The following is a 19,379-nucleotide window of genomic DNA, read 5'->3' as shown; positions in this document are numbered from 1 at the left end:
TACTTCGTAATTTTTAATATAGATATTTTGAGTTTTTATGTGTTTTTGCCTTCTCGCGAAGTGAGAACTGAATTAATTCAATGAGAAATATTCAATCGTCTGTGAAAAACTGTTTCTTTTTTGTTTTGTTTGTTTAATTTCTTTTATACATCGTTCTAGCTTTATTATAGTATTTGAATAGAACATGTGGCAACGATTAGATAATTCTATTCTTTAAATGATATAAATTTTGTGCATTATGAGTTATAATATGAACGAAATATAATACTGTTAAGTGAATCTAGCGCCAGAGTGTCGCTATGGTAAACAAATACTAGAGTGAATTTTAAAGAATGCATTTATTCTATTGTGGTTTATGCGCTGTCGGCGAAGTAGATCCAATACGTTTAAATGAAATGCAAGAAAAAATGTGTATAATTTAATATTCCGTACAAGGAAGTCATGTGGTGTACACATCAGATTTTTTTACGTTTTGAAACTCAGTGTTATTGCTATAAATCTTGTTTTTATTTTATTTATTTATTTAATTGATGAGTTTTTATTTCTTTTTAAAAGGTATTTAATTCTCAATTCAAAGTATATTGACCAGCTATTCAAACTTTGATAGTGTGTTTTTCACATGAATAACAATTTATATCAGTTTGGGTTACTGTTTTTTACTGTCCATAGTTTGGTGCTTGTATATTTCTTAATTGATATTAGAAGTGTAATCGTATGCATTCTTAACAATTTTTCGCTATTCCATGTTTTGCCCATTTTAGAATCATAATTCTTGCAAATAATGTTCTTGGGACTAGTGTCACATGCACACAGAGCTTTAATTTTTTTAGCATGTTTATTGCTTCCTTGTACGACTTAAAGGAAGTATTGTAATCATGAAAAATTTCAGGTATCATATTTCAAAGAAAATATTCACTTGACCGCTCTCGAATCCATTTAGATCCAGCCTCTCTCCCTTTTTTTTTTTTTTCTTTTCTTGACGTCTGTACATATGCATAGAGCAAAGGGCTATTTTTTCCAAAACGAATTGTAAAATGGATTTAAAATGGATTCACAAGGGATTTTTCTGTATGTACGCATGTATATCGCAAAGCTCAAAAATGCTTAGCCGTAGAACTGTTGAAATTTTTTATATGGGACTGCTATTACATTTAGTTGTGCACCTCCCTTTTTGTTGTAATCAGCTGCATGAATACAGGGTGTATAAATACAGGGTGTTTCAGCAAATCGGTTACAAATTTTCAGAAGAGAAAGATTACACCTAGACGATGGAAAATCACATGGCGATACATGGTCGAAAAGGCGTTCCTGCCATGGTAGTGACAACACAAGAACGAAAGAACTTGAACAGGGTGAGGAAACGTTTATTATGCTTAGTACAGCAAAAATCAAGAAATAAAAACAAAAACAGACAGCGATCGTCATTAAATGTGTTCGAAATTACGACCCCAGACCCTGATGTAGGTCTCACATCTTCGGCATATGGAAGATGATATTCTAGAAAATACCGGGCATGTCCCGGACTTCCGCAGCCTCACGATGCGTGAACAAGTTCCTCAGCACTTCTAACGAGGGTTTCGTACAAAAATGTCTTGATGTACCACCCCCCTCCAGAGGAAATAGTCAATGCAAGTGAGGTCTGGAGATTTTGCTGGCCAATGCACCGGACGACCGATCCCATGCTGAGGATATGTTTCGAACGTAAATTAAAACAGCTTCTTTGATGACGATCTCTTATTTCTTGGTTTCAGCTGCACTAAGCATAACAAACATATATTCTCACCTTGTTTGTGTTCTTCCTTTCTTGTGTTTTGTCTTTTCACCACCGCACCAGGAAAGCGTTTCCAACCAAGCATTGCTATGTGTTTTTGCACCGTCCAGGTGTTATACTACCTGTCCTGAAAGTTTGTAACTCGATTTGCTGTAACACCTTGCATATATATATATATAAACCCAACCCATCTCGATGACCTCCTTTATTTAATCTTATATGCTGGTAAACTGTACAATTTTTGCTTTATTTAATGTGCATGCAATAACTACAGAATTATCAACAATGCGTTAGGCCTAATGGGGCCACCATTTGTTAACATTTGACACTATTAGTAGAATAATGAATTAAGTCAGATGGTGCATCAACTTCAGTGTCTTTTTGCCCTGTGAGACCGAAAGGTAAATTTAAATTTGTGCACCGAAAATTGTGTCTTCTTGCCCGTTGACCGGATTGCTTGTTCTTGTTTTGGCATAGAAACTCTAATTTTAATCGTAATTATTTTTTTACTGTTTTTAATTGTATTTGATAATTTATGTTTTTCTGTATTTTACAATTTTTAGTGAAGATGTTTTGAATTTTTATGTATTTTTGTCTTGCCTTAAAGTGAGAACTGAACTTATTCAATGAGAAATATATCTCTAATGAAATTCGAGGAAATACGTTTAAATCAAATACGGAGAAAAATGTGTATAATTTAATAGGCCGTAGAAGGAAGTCATGTGGTGTTTACATCAGCTATCTAAGTTAAAGGAAGGGAAACTTATTTGAAGAATTAGCATATATACATTAAATATAAAACGCTTCATTCAAAAAAATCTGAAAATTTAGCTTTTCACAGAACTGAATCGTCGATAGTGTGTTAAGTGGTTTCAGTAAAACTTAGACCAGATATTATTTGATTTTTTTTATGACACTTATGTGTGTTAAGTGTCCCAGATTAACCGACGTTAATTATGGTATAACTGAATAAGGTATTTCTCCCGCCTTCCGCGAAAGCATTTGCTAATTTTTCATCTTGCCTGCTTCCAAAAATATACCCAATGTCTCTACAGTGGCGCCCGAACTAAAAGGGTGGTGGATGAAGATTTCTCCCCACCCACGATTTGGCGATTAGGTCCCCTAAAAGTCGCCCTTTAAAAGAGAGAGTATATAAGGTATTTCTCCCGCCTTCCTAGCGTGCCTTCATGGTATAGTGGTTCTGCACACTGGGCCGGTATTCCAGAGGTCCGTGGTTCGATTCCCGGCGAAGGCGTTTGCTTATGTTCCATCTTGCCTGCTTCCAAAAATATACCTAATGTTCCTACAACTAGAGCAAGTATCATACACTACAATAATACAGAAAAATTAACAGTTTGGTACTATCGAATTAGAAGAAAAAAGAAATTTAAAATTAAGCAAAAAAAAAAAAAAAAAAAAAAAAAAGCAATGTTATGCTGATATGCATTTGAAATAAAACTGTACCAGTTTCGAGGGCAGCTTTATATAAGTCCCTCTTCTGCAGCACAGAAAAGAAAATTAGTAGTCGTAAACCTGCTGTAAATTTAGACAACAGTAGTGCTAAACCAAGTATGAAAACATTTGAGTTTCAGACAAAAGCTCATTAGCTATAATAGATATGTGATGGGATGTGGTACTATATATTATTATAGTTAAGTGTATTAAATTACATAGAGGTACAATCGCTTTACAAAGCTTAAGATACATATAACAAGTTTACCTTTAAAATTTCGGAAATTTAACAAAATGTTGAAACAGGCCCCAAAATCCGTAAATTGTTAACATTAAACACCTCGAAGAGGTTTCCTTGGAGGTGTTAAAAGAACCAAAAAACGCGTATGAGTTAGATACAGAGGCAGTTCGCACATTTTTTAGACGATTTTGGTAAGCGCTAATAAAAAATCGTTTGCTGCAAAAGAAGTAATTGCAATTGTACTATGTTTTTAAAAGTCAAAATTATCGTCTGGGGCTTGAAAGTTTTGTTTTTATTCAAAATGGCGAATTTAACAAAGCAGTGATTCGAAGGCTACATTTACGCTCTTTCCGAAGAGAAATATGCATACTCCGTTATCCAAAAACGATATGAGAGTCATGGTTTTGTGATATCTAAAGCGTCGATAGGTAATATCATCAACAAGAAAGGAAAAAAACGTCAAATTGGAGTCTCAAGTGGGACAAAAATTCCAAACAAGTATCCAAGGAAGAAACGGTCATCTTCGTCACAAGGTTCAAAGGTACGTTGTTTAATGTTAATAGAAAATCCTCCCTAGTCAAAGAACAGTTGCAAAATCATTAAAATGCTCGGTGTCCACTGTAAACAAAATGATAAACATTGATTTAAATCTTTAAAAAACGCAATGTGCATCGTCTTCTTCCAGAGCATATCGCTCAACGCAGGACACGCTGCAGAATTCTATATGAGAAACACTTATCCAAAGAAAAATGGAAAACAATTATCACAATAGATGAAGCATGGGTGTATTTAAATGATTGTAACAAAAAAAAAAAAAAAAAAAAAAAGAGCCATTTATTATCATAAAAGGGGAGAAAAAAATTTACGTACATGGTTCAAAGAATCGAAAGAAAGTTTTTCTAAGGGATTCATGATTGTTGCTGGTTTTTCTTATAATGGCAAGTTAAAAATAAAGAGAGTGCAAAAAAATGTCAAGATTAACTCCAAATACTATCAGGAACATATTTTATCGCCAATTTTTCCGAATGAAGTACCATCGCTTTACCCACAGTGCCATCCATCTGTGAGACTCCATCAGAACAAAGCTAGGAGTCACACATCAAAATCTACTGTAAATTTCCTAAAAGAAACGGAACAAAAAACTGGTATTAAGGCCATACCCTTCACTGATATCCCTACTAAATCTCCTGATGTGTCACCTATGGATTTTTGTGCTTTCGGACTTTTAAAAACTGCATTATCCAAACGTTGTCCCAAAACCCTAACAGGACTCTAGAAAGCTGTTCGGGAGGAATGGGATACAATACCTCTTCTGCCACTTCAAAAGGCATTATTATATTATCTTGGAAATTGCGGTGTCGAAAGATAGTTCAGAATAAGGGATGTCAAATAGAACATTTAAAACACAAGAATTTTATGTAATTTAGTTTTGTGAATACAATATACGTCGTCTAAAAAATGTGTGAACAGCCTCTGTAGAACCACATTAAGAGTTGTTGTATTCAGCGAAGGTTTTACTTTGTTTTTATTTTGAAAGCGAATACTTAAGGTTTACTTGAGCGGATAATCATAAAAGAAGTAATTTAATAAACTGACCATTTCGGATGTAGAACCAAAGTTCCTTGCACTTCCTCTAACACTGGCAAAAACTGTGGATTTCCGTGATTTTCTGAGATTCAAGGAGCCTATTCGCATGAAACTTAGACTCGGTTCCTTCTCTAAAGTACGTTCTGAAACGAAAAAAAGAAAAAAAATTGCATCAAAACACGACATTTTACACAACATAAGACAGAAATCCTAGCGTTGAAGTGTGCGAGATGAGGATGAGAGCACTGAGCAATGGGGTGAGACAACAGAACATCGATTAGTTGAGAATCACAAGATCATCACACGATCTACATGGCAGTTCAAAAGCCGGTCTTGATCTGATGACGGTGTCGATTTTATACAGATAATCTAGGAAGGGGAATTAAAATATTTTCTGTTATGATTATTATTTACTTATGATATGCTAAGGTCTGGGGGACGGCGGTGCCGATTTGATGTAGCACCAAACCTGTACCGCACGGATAGTATGCTGGTGTCGATAGAACACCAGCACAAAACTTCTAAAATTAGAAGAGAAGCCGTGGAGAAGGCTATCAGCAACGGTTAACAAAAATAAATAAATAAAATAATATTACATAAACAATGAATAATTAAAATTAAATGTAAGGAAATAAATAAAAGTAAATCAATTATAAAGATAAATTAAAGTATAATAATAATTACATGAAGTAAAAGAACACAAAATGAGTAAATTAATATTAAATTAGAAATAAAGTATCAGAAAAATAAAACAATTGAACGGGAAATAAATTAATAATTACAAAACATGATATCAAAGGTAAAAGAATAGTAAGTATTTCAAACAATCTTCGTAATCAGAAAAATCTGCATTATTATTATGCTGTCTTATCCATTTAAAGCCTCTCGACTAAATGAGTATAACCCATAAAAATTCTTCTTCCTGATTGGATTACATTTCGATATGGGGTTTCTTTTTTCGCTGCAAAAGTTTTCCCACGTATGTTGCTCTTTCCATAGAAAGTAAAACATACATTCAGTATCTAGTATCACAGCAATTTTATTAAGAGCTAGAGAAAATGATGTATTAATAATATACTGTGTTACAGTTGTACAAAAAAAGAACATGGAGCTTCCCTTAAGGTTTCGATACGCTCCAGCTAGAATCAATCGAAAATTCAGATCTCTCTGTCCCTGTTACAATCTCCCTGTCTGTCTTATGCCTGGAACAACTTTGTGAAGCTCTGATAAATATGTATTAATCTTTTTACTCAATCCTTTTATTCTTACTTACATGAATTCCTCCCCCTCTCCAATAGTACACCGATAATGATGTTGTCGATTCTATGCTGCCTCGACTCCATGTGATGCAAACTTATAAAGTTAGCCAATTATACAAGACTTTGGAGACGCTCGATAAATAACAATGGATACCTCCCTGGAAACTTTTTTTTTAAATTTATGATTACTTTTCTCTGTAAATCGAATTTATTTATCTCATATTCAAAATTTCTCGAATGATGTTACAGATATTTTTTTCACATTTCATTCTCGGTAAGCTGAAATCTGTTTATTGTCCGTCAGACACGCATGACATGCACCAAACTTTGTTTATGAAGTTTTTAAAATGTATAGTGTAAGATTATGTTAATTTTATTAACAGTTAAATTTTAAGTTAAAGTTCCTTTCCTGTCAAATTCTTAACTTCAACTTACTACTTCCGGCCAGAACGTAGTTTTGGAATCTTGCTGATTATTTAATGAGGAGCGGTTGTCTTAAATTCAAGTTCTTCTCTTATGCTATTCACTACTATGCAATTTATTTCAAGAAATTCAAAATATGCCTTTCAAATTATGCCATCGCTTAATTATGCCATGACAGGAATGTGCCTTGCCTTTGCCAAGATCTGCTTTCCAGTATTAGCACTTAGGAGGTGCTTTCTTGCTCCATTGGAAACGTACTGTTTCCGGAGGTAATATCAACTTAGGTTCCCTAAAAAGGGTATGCAGTGCCTGGTAAAAGTCCTTTTTAGGACTGTATACCAGTCGATAGGAACAGGATACGGATACGGATACTCAGTCAGAGAGATCAGAGTTTCTGATTTACGCGCGTCTGCCTTTTTGGCCACTCTCTCTCTCAAAGCTGTTATTACGCTCGGCCGTACTCGAGCCCTTGCTAAGCTTCGTAGTCAAATAAGTTAAGGGGGTCAACTCCATTTGAACCTTGATAGCTTCGGCTATACTTCTTTAGTGAATCTTAGTTTTAGTTTAATTCTTAGTCTTTTAAGTTCAAGCCCAAGTGCGGTTTTGCTTGTACACTCCCAGGCGGAGTTTTGTTAAATCTTATTAAAATAATAAAGGGTTAGTTACCCTTCTATCTTGTTGTTTCTTGTCACCGAACTCTAGCGATTATTCGCTTATCAGTTCTTAGATTCTTCACTTCCAACATTAACTTAGAATTCCTAAGTGAGGAATTCTACAATAGCATAGTATTTTTGCGTGTATTTTTTACACCGATAATGAATACTTAATTTCCTTTGTTTAATTTTCCTACTTATTTATTTATTTTTTAAAAAATGTTTTTCCTCGAACAAACTTTTTCAAAACATTCAGATAAGTGTTTTCTCCACAGAATTCGTATTTACTCTTTTTCCTGAACTTTTCAATTTTTATTAGTCCAAAGGGACTTTGTCCTTAAAGGACTATTGTTTTCGTTTTGCGATTTTGCGTTGGTTTACTATAAATGCTCGTTTCACTTTACAAACTGTTGCCACCAAACGTTAGAGTCCTGCATTATATATGGACATATTAAATAATGAAAAATCTGCATAAATGTATGCATATTTCCCGCATCGTGATAAAACAACGGTACATAGAGCCATCCAATTTTGAATGACGTAATCCTACTGCGAATATGGGCATGTGGAAATCCAAATTTGGAATTTGTTTTATTATCGATTTCATATTTTGTAAAACTTTAACGAATTTTTGATTAACAAACTCAAGGATTTCAAAGAGAGCAATGTCAACGTTGTACAGAGAAAACATTTTTATCTCCGCGCGAGACTCTGTATCGACTTCTAAAGATATGCTCAATCTAAAACTATTTTGCGATATTGCTTTTGAAGTGAATTTTATGGTTTAAGTGCGAAGATGGTGTATTTAATTATGGCAAAGCACACTAGGGCTATCTGCCTAAGGGGAGGGATGCCTTTCGTGGAGGACTTTCTAAGGGAAACTGGCTCGTATACACGTTACACATGGGGAAAATCACGAAAACGCCCATGCAGCCAGCCCGTTCGCGGGATTTGAACCTCGGACCGAACTACCAGTGTTCAGCGACTTTACCGCTCGGCCGCTGGTGAGCCCTTAAGTGCGAAGAGCGTGATATTTAATAAATTAAGGTAACAGACACAATGTTAAAAAAAAAACGCTCTTTCGGACGTAATTTAAAACGTAATTGGACGTAATTTTTATTTATTTATTTATTTATTAATCTTTACTTTTACGAGACTGGCAATTGAACACGGAGACCTATTTTTGCTCAAAATTTGATTCCCGGTAAAAAGGCCGGTTATATGAAGTTTTCCTCATATGTAATTATAAGCTAATTTTTCTTTGAAAATTATCTCCGAAATCAAATAATCCTCTCTTAGAAAGTCCTCCACGAAGGCAATCCTTCCCTTAAGCCGATAGCCCTCGTGTGCTTTGCCGTAATTAAATAGACCAAACCAAACCATCAAATAATCCTCACACGCGTTACCTAAATCAATCAATCAACTAGGGTTGTACTACTGAAAAAGAATTATAATGTAGATAAAAACCTATGGAAACACTCATGCTGTTCTATCCAACTTATTCATCATTACATCCAGGACTTAATTTCTAAAATTAAAAATGCTGGAGCCCTGTAGAAAGCCTTCATAAAGGGAGAACAAATTAAAATAATTCAAATAAAATTAATAACAAATTAAATCAAATATAACGGAATTTAAATCCAGACTTTCGACTGTCAACAAGGTAATTTCTGTCTTGTCCATAATTAGCCCAAATGAGGTATTATAAAATTAACTCTTACTGGGAGTACTAAGATTATTTGAAATCTGAACTTAATTTCCAAAGTTAGAAGTATTTAGAAAATAATTAGAATTCAAGCAAACCTGCCGCGAAGAATGAACAAAATCAACCCCCTCCCCCCCCAAAAAAAAACGAAAAAAAGAAATAAAAAAACGAACAGAAAGAAACTAACAATAAATAATGAATAAAAAATGCAATAAAAGTAAAGAAATAATAATATTAATAAATTAAGTTTCAGTAAATGATACACAGGTAAGCAGTAAATAAACTTTAACCTAATTAATTAAAAAAAAGTGAGTAAATAATAAGAAAGTAAAACAAATATCATAAAAATTAAATAAAAATTAATAATGAAATAAATAATAATTGAGTTAATTCTTAATCGCAAGATATGGTACGCATCAAAAGATAAAAGAAAGGTATATACTTTGAATTGTTAACTTATTGTTACGAATTTGGTATTTAAAAAGCTAATGTTAGTTCAATTATAAATTAATTGGTTTTATTTCCCGCGCAGTGCAGCGCGTGACGAATATTGAAAGAAGAAAGCTAAGCCGGAAAATTAAAAATACAAGAGCACGTGCATTTAACATTAAATAAATAAATATCTCTTTTTGATTTCGAGAAAGTACTGGAAAATTCTAGGGCGGGATTTTAAAATCTTATAAAAGGAGGAAAACATCTCAGTTTGTAGGAGTTGCTTAGTTTGTTGTTGTTTAGAAAACTGCTCTTGTTGATTGTAGCGAATTCGCGGATTAGCGTTCTTTAGCTGTTTTGAATTACGTTCTATTGGACATTTGAGTAGTTAAAAGATAACTACTGTGAGATACTGTAATACTGCATGATAATTGGAGAAAATTTAAGCATTTTTGTTGTGATAATAATAAATTGGGCAGAAGGATACAGCCCATAACAATTATTTTTGCTGATCGAACTGCCCTTTCACATAGAGATAGCCTTTTTTTCTCAGATGCTCATAGTTTTCCGGATACTATGCTCTTCTCAAGAAAAGTAAAACTACAGTTTGCTTCTAGTATCAATACCAGTTTTACTAACAGCTTAAGGAAACGTCGCATGAATAACATATTGCGATTCATTTACATAAAAGAGTAGCTCATTTCGTCCGGTTTAGAACCGGAATACGTGAAGCGTGATTTTGACAATACAGTTTCAGAGTTATAAGTATAAAGTTACAGCGCTTTACCAGGGGAGAAAAAAGGAAAAAGTGGATGGCCTAAGAGATGTATTTAATACTACGTGGCATGACCAAATCAATTCCCTAGCCACCTTACCGTTATTTTACCACCTACCTCGAAATAAAGCAATAATAAATGATAAAAAAGGCGTGCAGCTAGTGAGTGAGAGGGGCAATGGGCTGACGCGAGGGGTAAAGGGGCAGAGAAAAAGTACCTCTCCGGGGGCTACGGAGGGGCCGATCTATCAGTTTTGATTCCGTAATGGGCGCGTGACGCCTGCTTAATAAGGGAATCCGGAGAAGCCATTAGTCCGGCCATTAGGTGTCCGGCAGAGGGCGACCCCTGTCACGACGGATGGGTCCGCGGGGAGGGCCTCCATTACGATAGGACCTAATGGCCAGAGACTGGGTTTCGACCCACGCTCTGACCTATGCCGCCATGGTATGTATACCTCAACACAGAATTTTGTGGCATTTTAATTATTCAGCAACACGTGAATGAAGATAAAAACGATTCAGATTTTAAAAGGGCAGCAAAAAATGTCGACCGCTGACAGGTCTGATACTTGAGATTCCGAAGTAATTTCCAAAACTGGAAATGCCGAAGCCCTATGAAAAGTCGTCAGACGCAGCAAAAATAAATAAAATAAAAAAAAAAAAAAAAAAAAAGATAATTAACTAATAATTAAAATTTAATGAAATGTAAAACGGTAAATAAAATTTTTTATAAATTAATCATAATTAGAAAAGAATAAATTGAATTAATGCATTTTCGAAAAAACAACGTAAAAAAAAATCAATGATGACTAAATTAGTAACAAAACATGGTACACAGATAAAGGAAAGATTCTGACGAGTACTCTTCACAAACAACTAAAACTGTTTTCTTATTTTGGCTTTCAATTAATTTAAAGTTTTCTTAACCGGATTATAAGTGTTCCTCTTTAGAAGTGGAAGGATATCCAAAGCCAGGATTTATTCCGTTCAAGATTTCTCGAGTATTTTCCTCTTCGGAAGGAAAGTGAGTCATTATATCAATATTAACGGATATCAATATCAGTTTTACATAATGCACTGGTAGCAAATTTTTTACTTATGCTGTAATTCATACATTACATAGAAAACCATCAGAGCTCACCTTACTAGAGGCTCCAACTCACTCCTACTAGAATTAGGATTTCGCTGAAAAACTAAGTATCTGAGCCGGTGGGCCCCGGCTGAATGTAAATTCTTAGTTAGACAGGAAAATGTAAGTCTTCTTTTGATACTGTAGCTACAGATCATACAGAAGAACCTCTATTATCCGACGTAATTGGGATCCTCGATCGCCTCGGAAATAGCTGGTTAATAGAGATTCGATTTTAATTCATGCCAACTTTACTTTTTAAAATGTTTTTGAAATGTTTTATTTCAAACTCTCAAAATAAGGTTCAAGAACAGCTATTAATATTTTAACAAACTCTTTTATTATTAGATTAAATTTGTTTTTTTTTCATATGTTATCTAACACCTAAATGTGGAGGAACCTAGTGAACAGCTAAACGAATAATCGCTTTAACCCCTTCGCGCCGACTGTCACGTATACGTGCCAGCAACGAACGCACTTACCTACCGGCCGACACGCAGGCGTGCCAGAGGATTGTTCCATTCTCTACCGACTGTCACGTATTCATGCCAGTACTTTGGAACGTTTTTCAAACTATAATTTTTGCCAGGAGATGACACTGTATGTCCATATGGTTTCAGATACATGTAAATTAGACCTTCTACTCGAAATGAGAGAAGCATGACTCACATACACGTGTTTTCGATTATATAAACAAACGGGGAAATAAATGTTTCCGAATGGCGTGATTTATGACGTCTCTTTAAATCGCACTTTATTCGCACGTGGTAGTTGTTTACTGTAAGTAGAGAAGTTTTATTTGCTCTAAAGCGTTGGGTATTTCGGTTTGCAGTTCAGTTTTTAGAAAATAATTAGATCTTGTTAGACGTGAATTCTTTGTTTTTACCGTTGCAATGTCGAAGCGTCGAAAATGTTTAACAGAGCATGAAATAGCAGAAATGATGCAAAATATTTCAGATATTGATTCTGAAATTCTGATATTGATTCTGAAAGATTAACTGAAAGACATTTTCCAAAACTTTGTTCAGAAGAGACTGATAAGAAAATGAGACGACGATGCTTCGTTTGTTCACATTCCCGGAAAAATCCTCCAAAACGGCAAATGAGTTATTACGAGTGCAAGGAATGTAACATAGGACTGTGTGTAGATCCCTGTTTTCAAATTTTTCATACGAAAAGAGAATTTTAAGTAATATATTTAGTTTTCAGATGTATAACGTTAAAATTCATAAAATGGTGAGTAATGAAAATAAAATGTGTAAAATATGCATTTAAACATGAAATAAGGTAATTAAAGTATATATATAAAAATATTTATAAAGCATAAGCCGTTTAAATACTCTATAGAGCATTATTAAACAATGCGTTGATACTTCGGAAATTTCATGGATTTAGGCTTAGTAGCAAAAAAGTCCCCGGCCCTGGAGAGACGCTCTCGTAAGACACTGCCGGCCTCAGCGATAAGCGCGCGTTTTCGCTACCCGGCTCGAAGGGGTTAAGATCAGTAAGAGAAACGTAAACTCGAGAAGGGTTAATTACCCTTTATTGCTGAAAATTAGAATGAACATATGGCCCCTTTCTCAGGGCGTACAGCAAAGCCTCCACTTTGGCTTGAACTCAAAATAGTAATATATAAGTACTTAACTAATGCTTAACTTTTGAGATATAGCCGAAGCTATCACAATTCGAAGTAGTTGGCCCATAAATATCAAATTTAACTAGCGAAGCCATCAAGGGCCTGTAATCCGAGTCACAGCTTAGAGAGACGTGGCCAAAAGGCAAACGCGCGCTAGTCAGAACTTCTGAGGTCGTCTCCCGAAGTCAGTGAAATACTACCCTTACTCATTTGCATTAAACGCGATTCTAAAAACACATTCTGGAAGGAAATTGTAAGCTGAAATTAGGAGGTAGGAAAAGAGCTTAAAGTAACTGTTAAGAAATTAGGATAAACCTTACACATTTAAAAAATAATCCATTTAAAATTTTATTTCGTGACAAAAGTATTCATGGGGGGAGAAAGGAGTAAACAAACACCATTCAAAATTTATGCAAATTTGTGATATTTTGTCGAATTTCTTACATGCATTTCTATGAAACAATGTTTTTGAAACGTATGATCATGACAGTTTTTTTTATCGAGAGAAGGTTCCACAGGAGAAGCACCAAAATGATATTAAAGATAAATATTAAAGAATCGAATTAAAAATAGCTGAATAATAGCAGTGCGATCCATGTTCAAATCGCAAGAAATGTGCTGTCTACATGAAAGGTTTCATGGTTTTCCGCATATGTAATGTACATTTGAACCAAATTTCTTTCAAATGTCTTTTATGAGTGCACCCTCTTTTTGAGGACAGAGTCCTTGTTGGCTTTGCCATATCCAAAATAAACTAAAATAAAGATTTGTGCTGGCTAATTTTCACATTTTTCGTTTCACCTTCATTCTCAGATCATTGCCATCTTCACTGTTTTCTGTATTCATGTAGCTAATGATTTCTTCGTCACACAAAATTTGAAAATTTGGTTCACGGTTTTTTACATTTACGCATTCTAAGTGATTCTTTAACCTTTGAAACTTGTATGAGTTAACCGTCAGTTAGCGATGCTTTCATTTTTAACATATTTTTACCGTAATGCAAATCGGAAAGCTGTTACATGTCCCTTTACTGATAAGAAATGCCAAAAGATGGTGGTGGTGGTGGTAATAGATTTATGGCGCAAAGCTCAACAGGCCATATGCGCCAAACACAGGATTCGTTTTCCAACATATAAACTAAACTACAGATTTTAGATACAGAAAAATGTCTAAAGACAACAGCACACTTTTAAAATCGAGGCAAGTAAAAAGAGATTGAAATGGTGGGATGGAAATGCTGATTATGATTCAGATAATGAAATATGCAGTATAGATATAAAATCCTAAAATATCTCATTCATTAAAAAATTCTAACATAAAATCTCAAGACAAAAATCAAATTAAATAATAGAAACCTGTTTCTTTGTAATCAAACAAATTGGTATTGACCTCTCTTCCGATTAAACGGTTGAGAGGCAGGTCTCCGCTATTAAAATGCTTCTCAATGCCAAAAGATGAACCGCTGACAAAATCCGCGAATGTTACCGATTTTCATTGCACCCTTTCGGTATGCTATATTTTTATAACTTTTTCCTGAACGGTTAAAAGAGACCTCGCCTTGATTAACAGAAGCTCTACTGTAATTTTCCTGGTATATAGCTTTATATGAGAAATAATGACAATCCGCTGAATTAGTTGCACTTACAAATATTACCTTACCGAATTTTTTTCAGTTACACTATTTAATTAAAATCAAAATTTGTAATGTAATAGCTTCTCGCTGAAAAGTCTTCAGATCTTAGGTAGCGCATTTAAAATCATCTGAAATCTTAGGAAGGGGAATTCGTGCCAATATCGTATTTTAAAATTTAGATCCGCTCAAGTAGCCGTTGAAACAAATGAATTATTATACAAAATTTATGTTACAACGTAAACCGAGATCACATGCTGTTCAATAAAAGTTTCAATTATTACTTAACAAAATGTTTTCTTCGAAATACCGCAGAATTTTTGGGATGACTTAATACCACACATATCTTCTTCATATACGAGAATATTCTATTCTCAGCAGTCGTATCGTGTATTTCTTTACATTTAACACTCATATTTATAGCTTTATTTCATTTCCTTTTAAAAAAATAGTTTTTAAAATTTATTCTCTATAATGCAAATTTTGAATATAAATTCACACCCTGATATCAAAAGACAGTAAGAGAAAAGACTATATAAATGGATTACTTACGCTTCAGGGGCTTCCTTTCCACAGTTTTCAGACCAGCCACTACTCGGATGTAGTCTTCTGGGTACTGGTCAGCTCTCTTACCGTTATAGTCACGGATTGAAGGGTCAGCACCTGGAACAGAATGCAGTGATAATCTAGGCAAAGTAATCCGTCTCTAAAATAATACATTCAAATTGAAGGCATATTTATTAACCCATTCTAACAGCGGTAACACCGGTAACAGCGGTAGACATTCCTCTCGGATATCTGTTCTTTCCTGGATATTTTCTGGACGATAAGCAGTAACCACTCTCACGCCAGATCAGTTCGCGTCTGTAATCCGGTAATAGACTGAAACTGGTGTCATCTAAGAATCGTACACAAGCCCAGTTCTATTGAGTCCAATTACGATACCATTGCAAACGGGCGGTACGTTGCTGTCTACACAATAGAATGCACACAGCAGGACAGCGGGTGTACAGTCTTCCTTGATGCAAACGTCTTGCTACAGTGTTTTCGGGAGATTCGTTTGCCAGTAGCAGCAAGTAACTTATTTGCTACCTCAATAGCTGTGTTGCGCCGGCCCTTTTTGTCAATAGCACTATGTACCATTCTTCTGCAGGTGTCGTACAGCGAACACGACCTTCCTCCGTGACATTCCTACGCATTTCATCTATTTGAAATGATTTTAAAAGTCTTGAAACAACACTGTGGCTGATGTCGAACTCCCTAGCAATATCTGTTATTTTCCGCGCTTCTTCAATCTTGCCAAAATACGACCGCGAGTAAAATTATTTAGATATCAGATTATTATTTAGAATTTATTTTTATCCATAATAGTGTGTAATTTAGTACATAATCTGGAAAACATAAACATTTTTAAAACATCCGTTCAAAAGAAAAGGCTATGCCATATTAATAATCTTTCGTTTTTCATTTAACACCTAACAAAATAAAAGTGTCGTACGCACAGTAAAAAAAAAACACTAATCCTTCAGTTTTGAAGCGTATTCTTGTTTTGAATGCTGATTTAATTCATACACATATGAATTTATTCCCCGAATTAAACTGCTTAAAAATGCAGATAGTAATTTCCTGTTAATTATTATATTATAAAATATTCCCCTTCCTACGTTTTTTTTTTGGGGGGGGCGTTGCATTAATCGTAATTTGGAATTAACCGTGGACGTCACCCGCAGTATTATCTCGTTTTAACTGGGAGTGTACTTCCTCAATCGGCTGCAATCCCAAATTTGTAGAATTCTTAAAGAGGCGAACGTTTGCTGGGCGATCTAATTTGTATTCAGTTTTTCAATCACACTTGCTGACTTATTCGAGCTTCCGAAAATTCATCAAGTCACCAAATGAACATCAAGAATCAAAAGGCCAATATTAGCATGTGTATAGCTCACAGGCTACTTTAACAGAGTCATTATGATTGAGCCACTTACTGACAAACTAATCATTATCTGAAAGCAATAGGAAGTAAAAAGACCACCCGGTTTTCAATTTTAAGTGCTGGAATTAACGTTGATGGGTTTGGCATCGTGGTTTTCGAAAACAAACTACGACTGAAATCACGAAACAACGCTCACAAAGAATGATTTCAATATCACCTCGTGAGAAATTCTTTATTCAAGGAAACATTAAAGAACTTCGGTTATAATTGTTTTACATTGGCTATTTCCTCTGATACAGACATTGTAAGATTAGCTGTTAATGATAATGAGATCCCCTTGGGTTGACAGACATAAAATAAGGGCATTTGGCTTTGTTAGTTTACGTCTGTCAAACGAAGCTTACTGATCCTGGATTACTAGCATTATTAACCAATACTTTATTTGAAGATGACGTTGCCATTAAAATATCGAGGACCACATGTTATCCAATGTTTCAGTTGCTTTCAAACGGGGAATCTATTCAATCAGAGCTTACTTCTTAACTCTATTAAATCATGTAAAACAAATACTCACACTTGTTTAATAAATAACATTAAGCGCCTTATTTAACAACTCAGTATAATAAATTATTCGCAGTGACTTAAAAAAAATCCAACAATAAATGGCGAAAACAGAGAGTGTTTTAATAGCAGTTTTGTCTTAGAATAAGCGCTCTAAGCGATTCTAAAATTATCGTCTTCTTCAGCTGCAACTAAATAAAAGACAAGTATCACAACTTTCGGTACTTGTCTTTTATTTAGTTTGTATCTAAAAGAAGGCAATAATGCTTGTGGAAGCAGCTGAAGAAGGCGATAATACTTATGGTACCTGTCTTTCATTTAGTTGTAGTTGAAGAAGGTGTTGAATTGCTGAAAGTGCTTCTACTAAAACAAAATCTGAGCCAGTTATCGATGATATTCTTACAATCAATTTTACTTGGCGTATTATTGTTTCCCATTCTTGCACAGTATTATAGATAATCTTTTTCTTACTCAAAATGACACTTTGTATGAGTGTCATTTCTCTGCTAAAACAAAATGTATTTTGATAATAAAAGTATTATCCAATGAGTTTAACACAAACCATTCTCATTATTCTTCTTATATAAGTGGTGTGTGTGATTATGGCAAAGCCTCGAGGGCTATCTGCCTAAGGGGAGGGATGCCTTCGTGGACGACTTTCTAAGGAAAACTGGCTCGTATACACGTTACACCAGGGGAAAACCACGAAAAACGCCCATGCAGCCAGCCCGTTCGCGGGATTCGAACCTCGGACCGAACTACCAGTGTTCAGCGACTTTACCGCTCGGCCGCTGGTGAGCTCTTCTTATATAAGAATGTTCCTTATATCTTGCTCATAAAAATTTTGACAGGCGTGCGAAGATTACTACATTTTTTGGAGGGGCGGAAACTCCAAATTGCTTAATCACTTGCTGCTGAACAGATAACAGTTAAATCATATGTAAATACAAACTTACCATATGTGTGGATAAGCAGGTGAACAATTACATCATGTTTGTAAAGCGTTGCTACGTGTACTGGTGTGTAACCCTAAAAGGAAAAGCATTTGAATCACAATTTAGAATTTAGAAGAAAATTTGATATTATTCAAAAGCATTTCAAATTATTAACGCAGTGTGATTATCAATTCATATAAAACATGTTATTATTTTTACCTTCTGTCAACTTATATACATGGGTTAGAAAATAATGTTTTGGGTTCAAATATACTTTTTTTTAACTAGTCATCATTTTATCAATTAATTTGATTTTATACCGATAGTCTGTAGGGGTTTTTTTTTGGGGGGGGAGGGGGGAATAACTTTTTAGATTATGAGACAATGCCCACTATTACTACCAAAAATTCGATAGCGAGTTTTCAGTGAATAAGCATGAAACAGGGTCCTTACAATGATGTCTGTCTGTCCGTATATGTGTTGATGATATTTTTGTCTCTTTTGGATAAAACTTCCAAAAATTTCCATTTCCGTATTTATGCATTCCACATTCATGCAAAGATTTTATTAGATTTTGGGTAAAACTGCACAACCGGAAATGGTACTTTACTTGAAGTCTATAACAGTTTTTATTGAAAAATTATACCAAAATATAATACAAAGTTTTTCAGTTTTAGTATTAAAGATTTTTATATTGATGAGAACAAAGTATTAGATTATGGCTAACATGATAAACTGGAGGTGACATTTTACATAAAGCTGTGAACGGTTTTCCATGAAAAAATATACCGGCTGACCCAAAAGTTCGTTAACATTTGAAATTAATTAATTCACAGAATAATGCAGATTGAGAGGTAAAAATTGACACACATGCTTGAAATGACATGGGGTTTTATACAAAGGAAACAAAATGAAAAAGAAAAGCCCAGCGCTGCAAAATGTCAGTGACGCCGCATGAGAATCATATATGAAATGAGCTTTAGTGAGAGAGGGAATCAGTCCCTTCGTTACTTTGTGACTCGCCTTCGGCTGCTGGTCATGGTGTGATGTGGATTTATCCTATATCAATCGTGATCGGACCTTTTCCTTCGAGGAAATACTTAGTTCTGCTATTCAAACTGTCAGTGTAACAGGTGCGAGGTACCTTGATATGCTACAGAATCGCATCATCTCTAGTATGCCTAATAAACACCTGATGGAAGACATGACTTTTATGCAGGATGGAGCTCCACCCCATATTGCTGTAAGTGTGCAAGATCT

The 19,379-nt window shown here is 34.7% G+C and overlaps 1 protein-coding gene across 1 annotated transcript in view; it reads right to left on the bottom strand.

The window, feature by feature from the left end:
• LOC118195908 (uncharacterized) overlaps positions 1–19,379 on the bottom strand; it is a 172,341-nt gene that overhangs the window by 83,439 nt on the left and 69,523 nt on the right. The window contains exons 8-10 of the mRNA XM_085816613.1: positions 18,141–18,213; positions 15,246–15,356; positions 5,061–5,194 (exon numbers count right to left, since the gene is read on the bottom strand). Coding sequence (XP_085672739.1) covers positions 5,061–5,194; positions 15,246–15,356; positions 18,141–18,213 — 318 coding nt within the window. The remainder of the gene's footprint in view (positions 1–5,060; positions 5,195–15,245; positions 15,357–18,140; positions 18,214–19,379) is intronic.

The sequence above is a fragment of the Stegodyphus dumicola genome, chromosome 5 (assembly GCF_044657685.1).
Source record: "Stegodyphus dumicola isolate Sdum_Otavi_A_Nest chromosome 5, ASM4465768v1".
In the NCBI taxonomy this organism is placed as follows: Eukaryota; Metazoa; Arthropoda; class Arachnida; order Araneae; family Eresidae; genus Stegodyphus; species Stegodyphus dumicola.
This window is presented reverse-complemented; position numbering and strand designations above follow the sequence as displayed.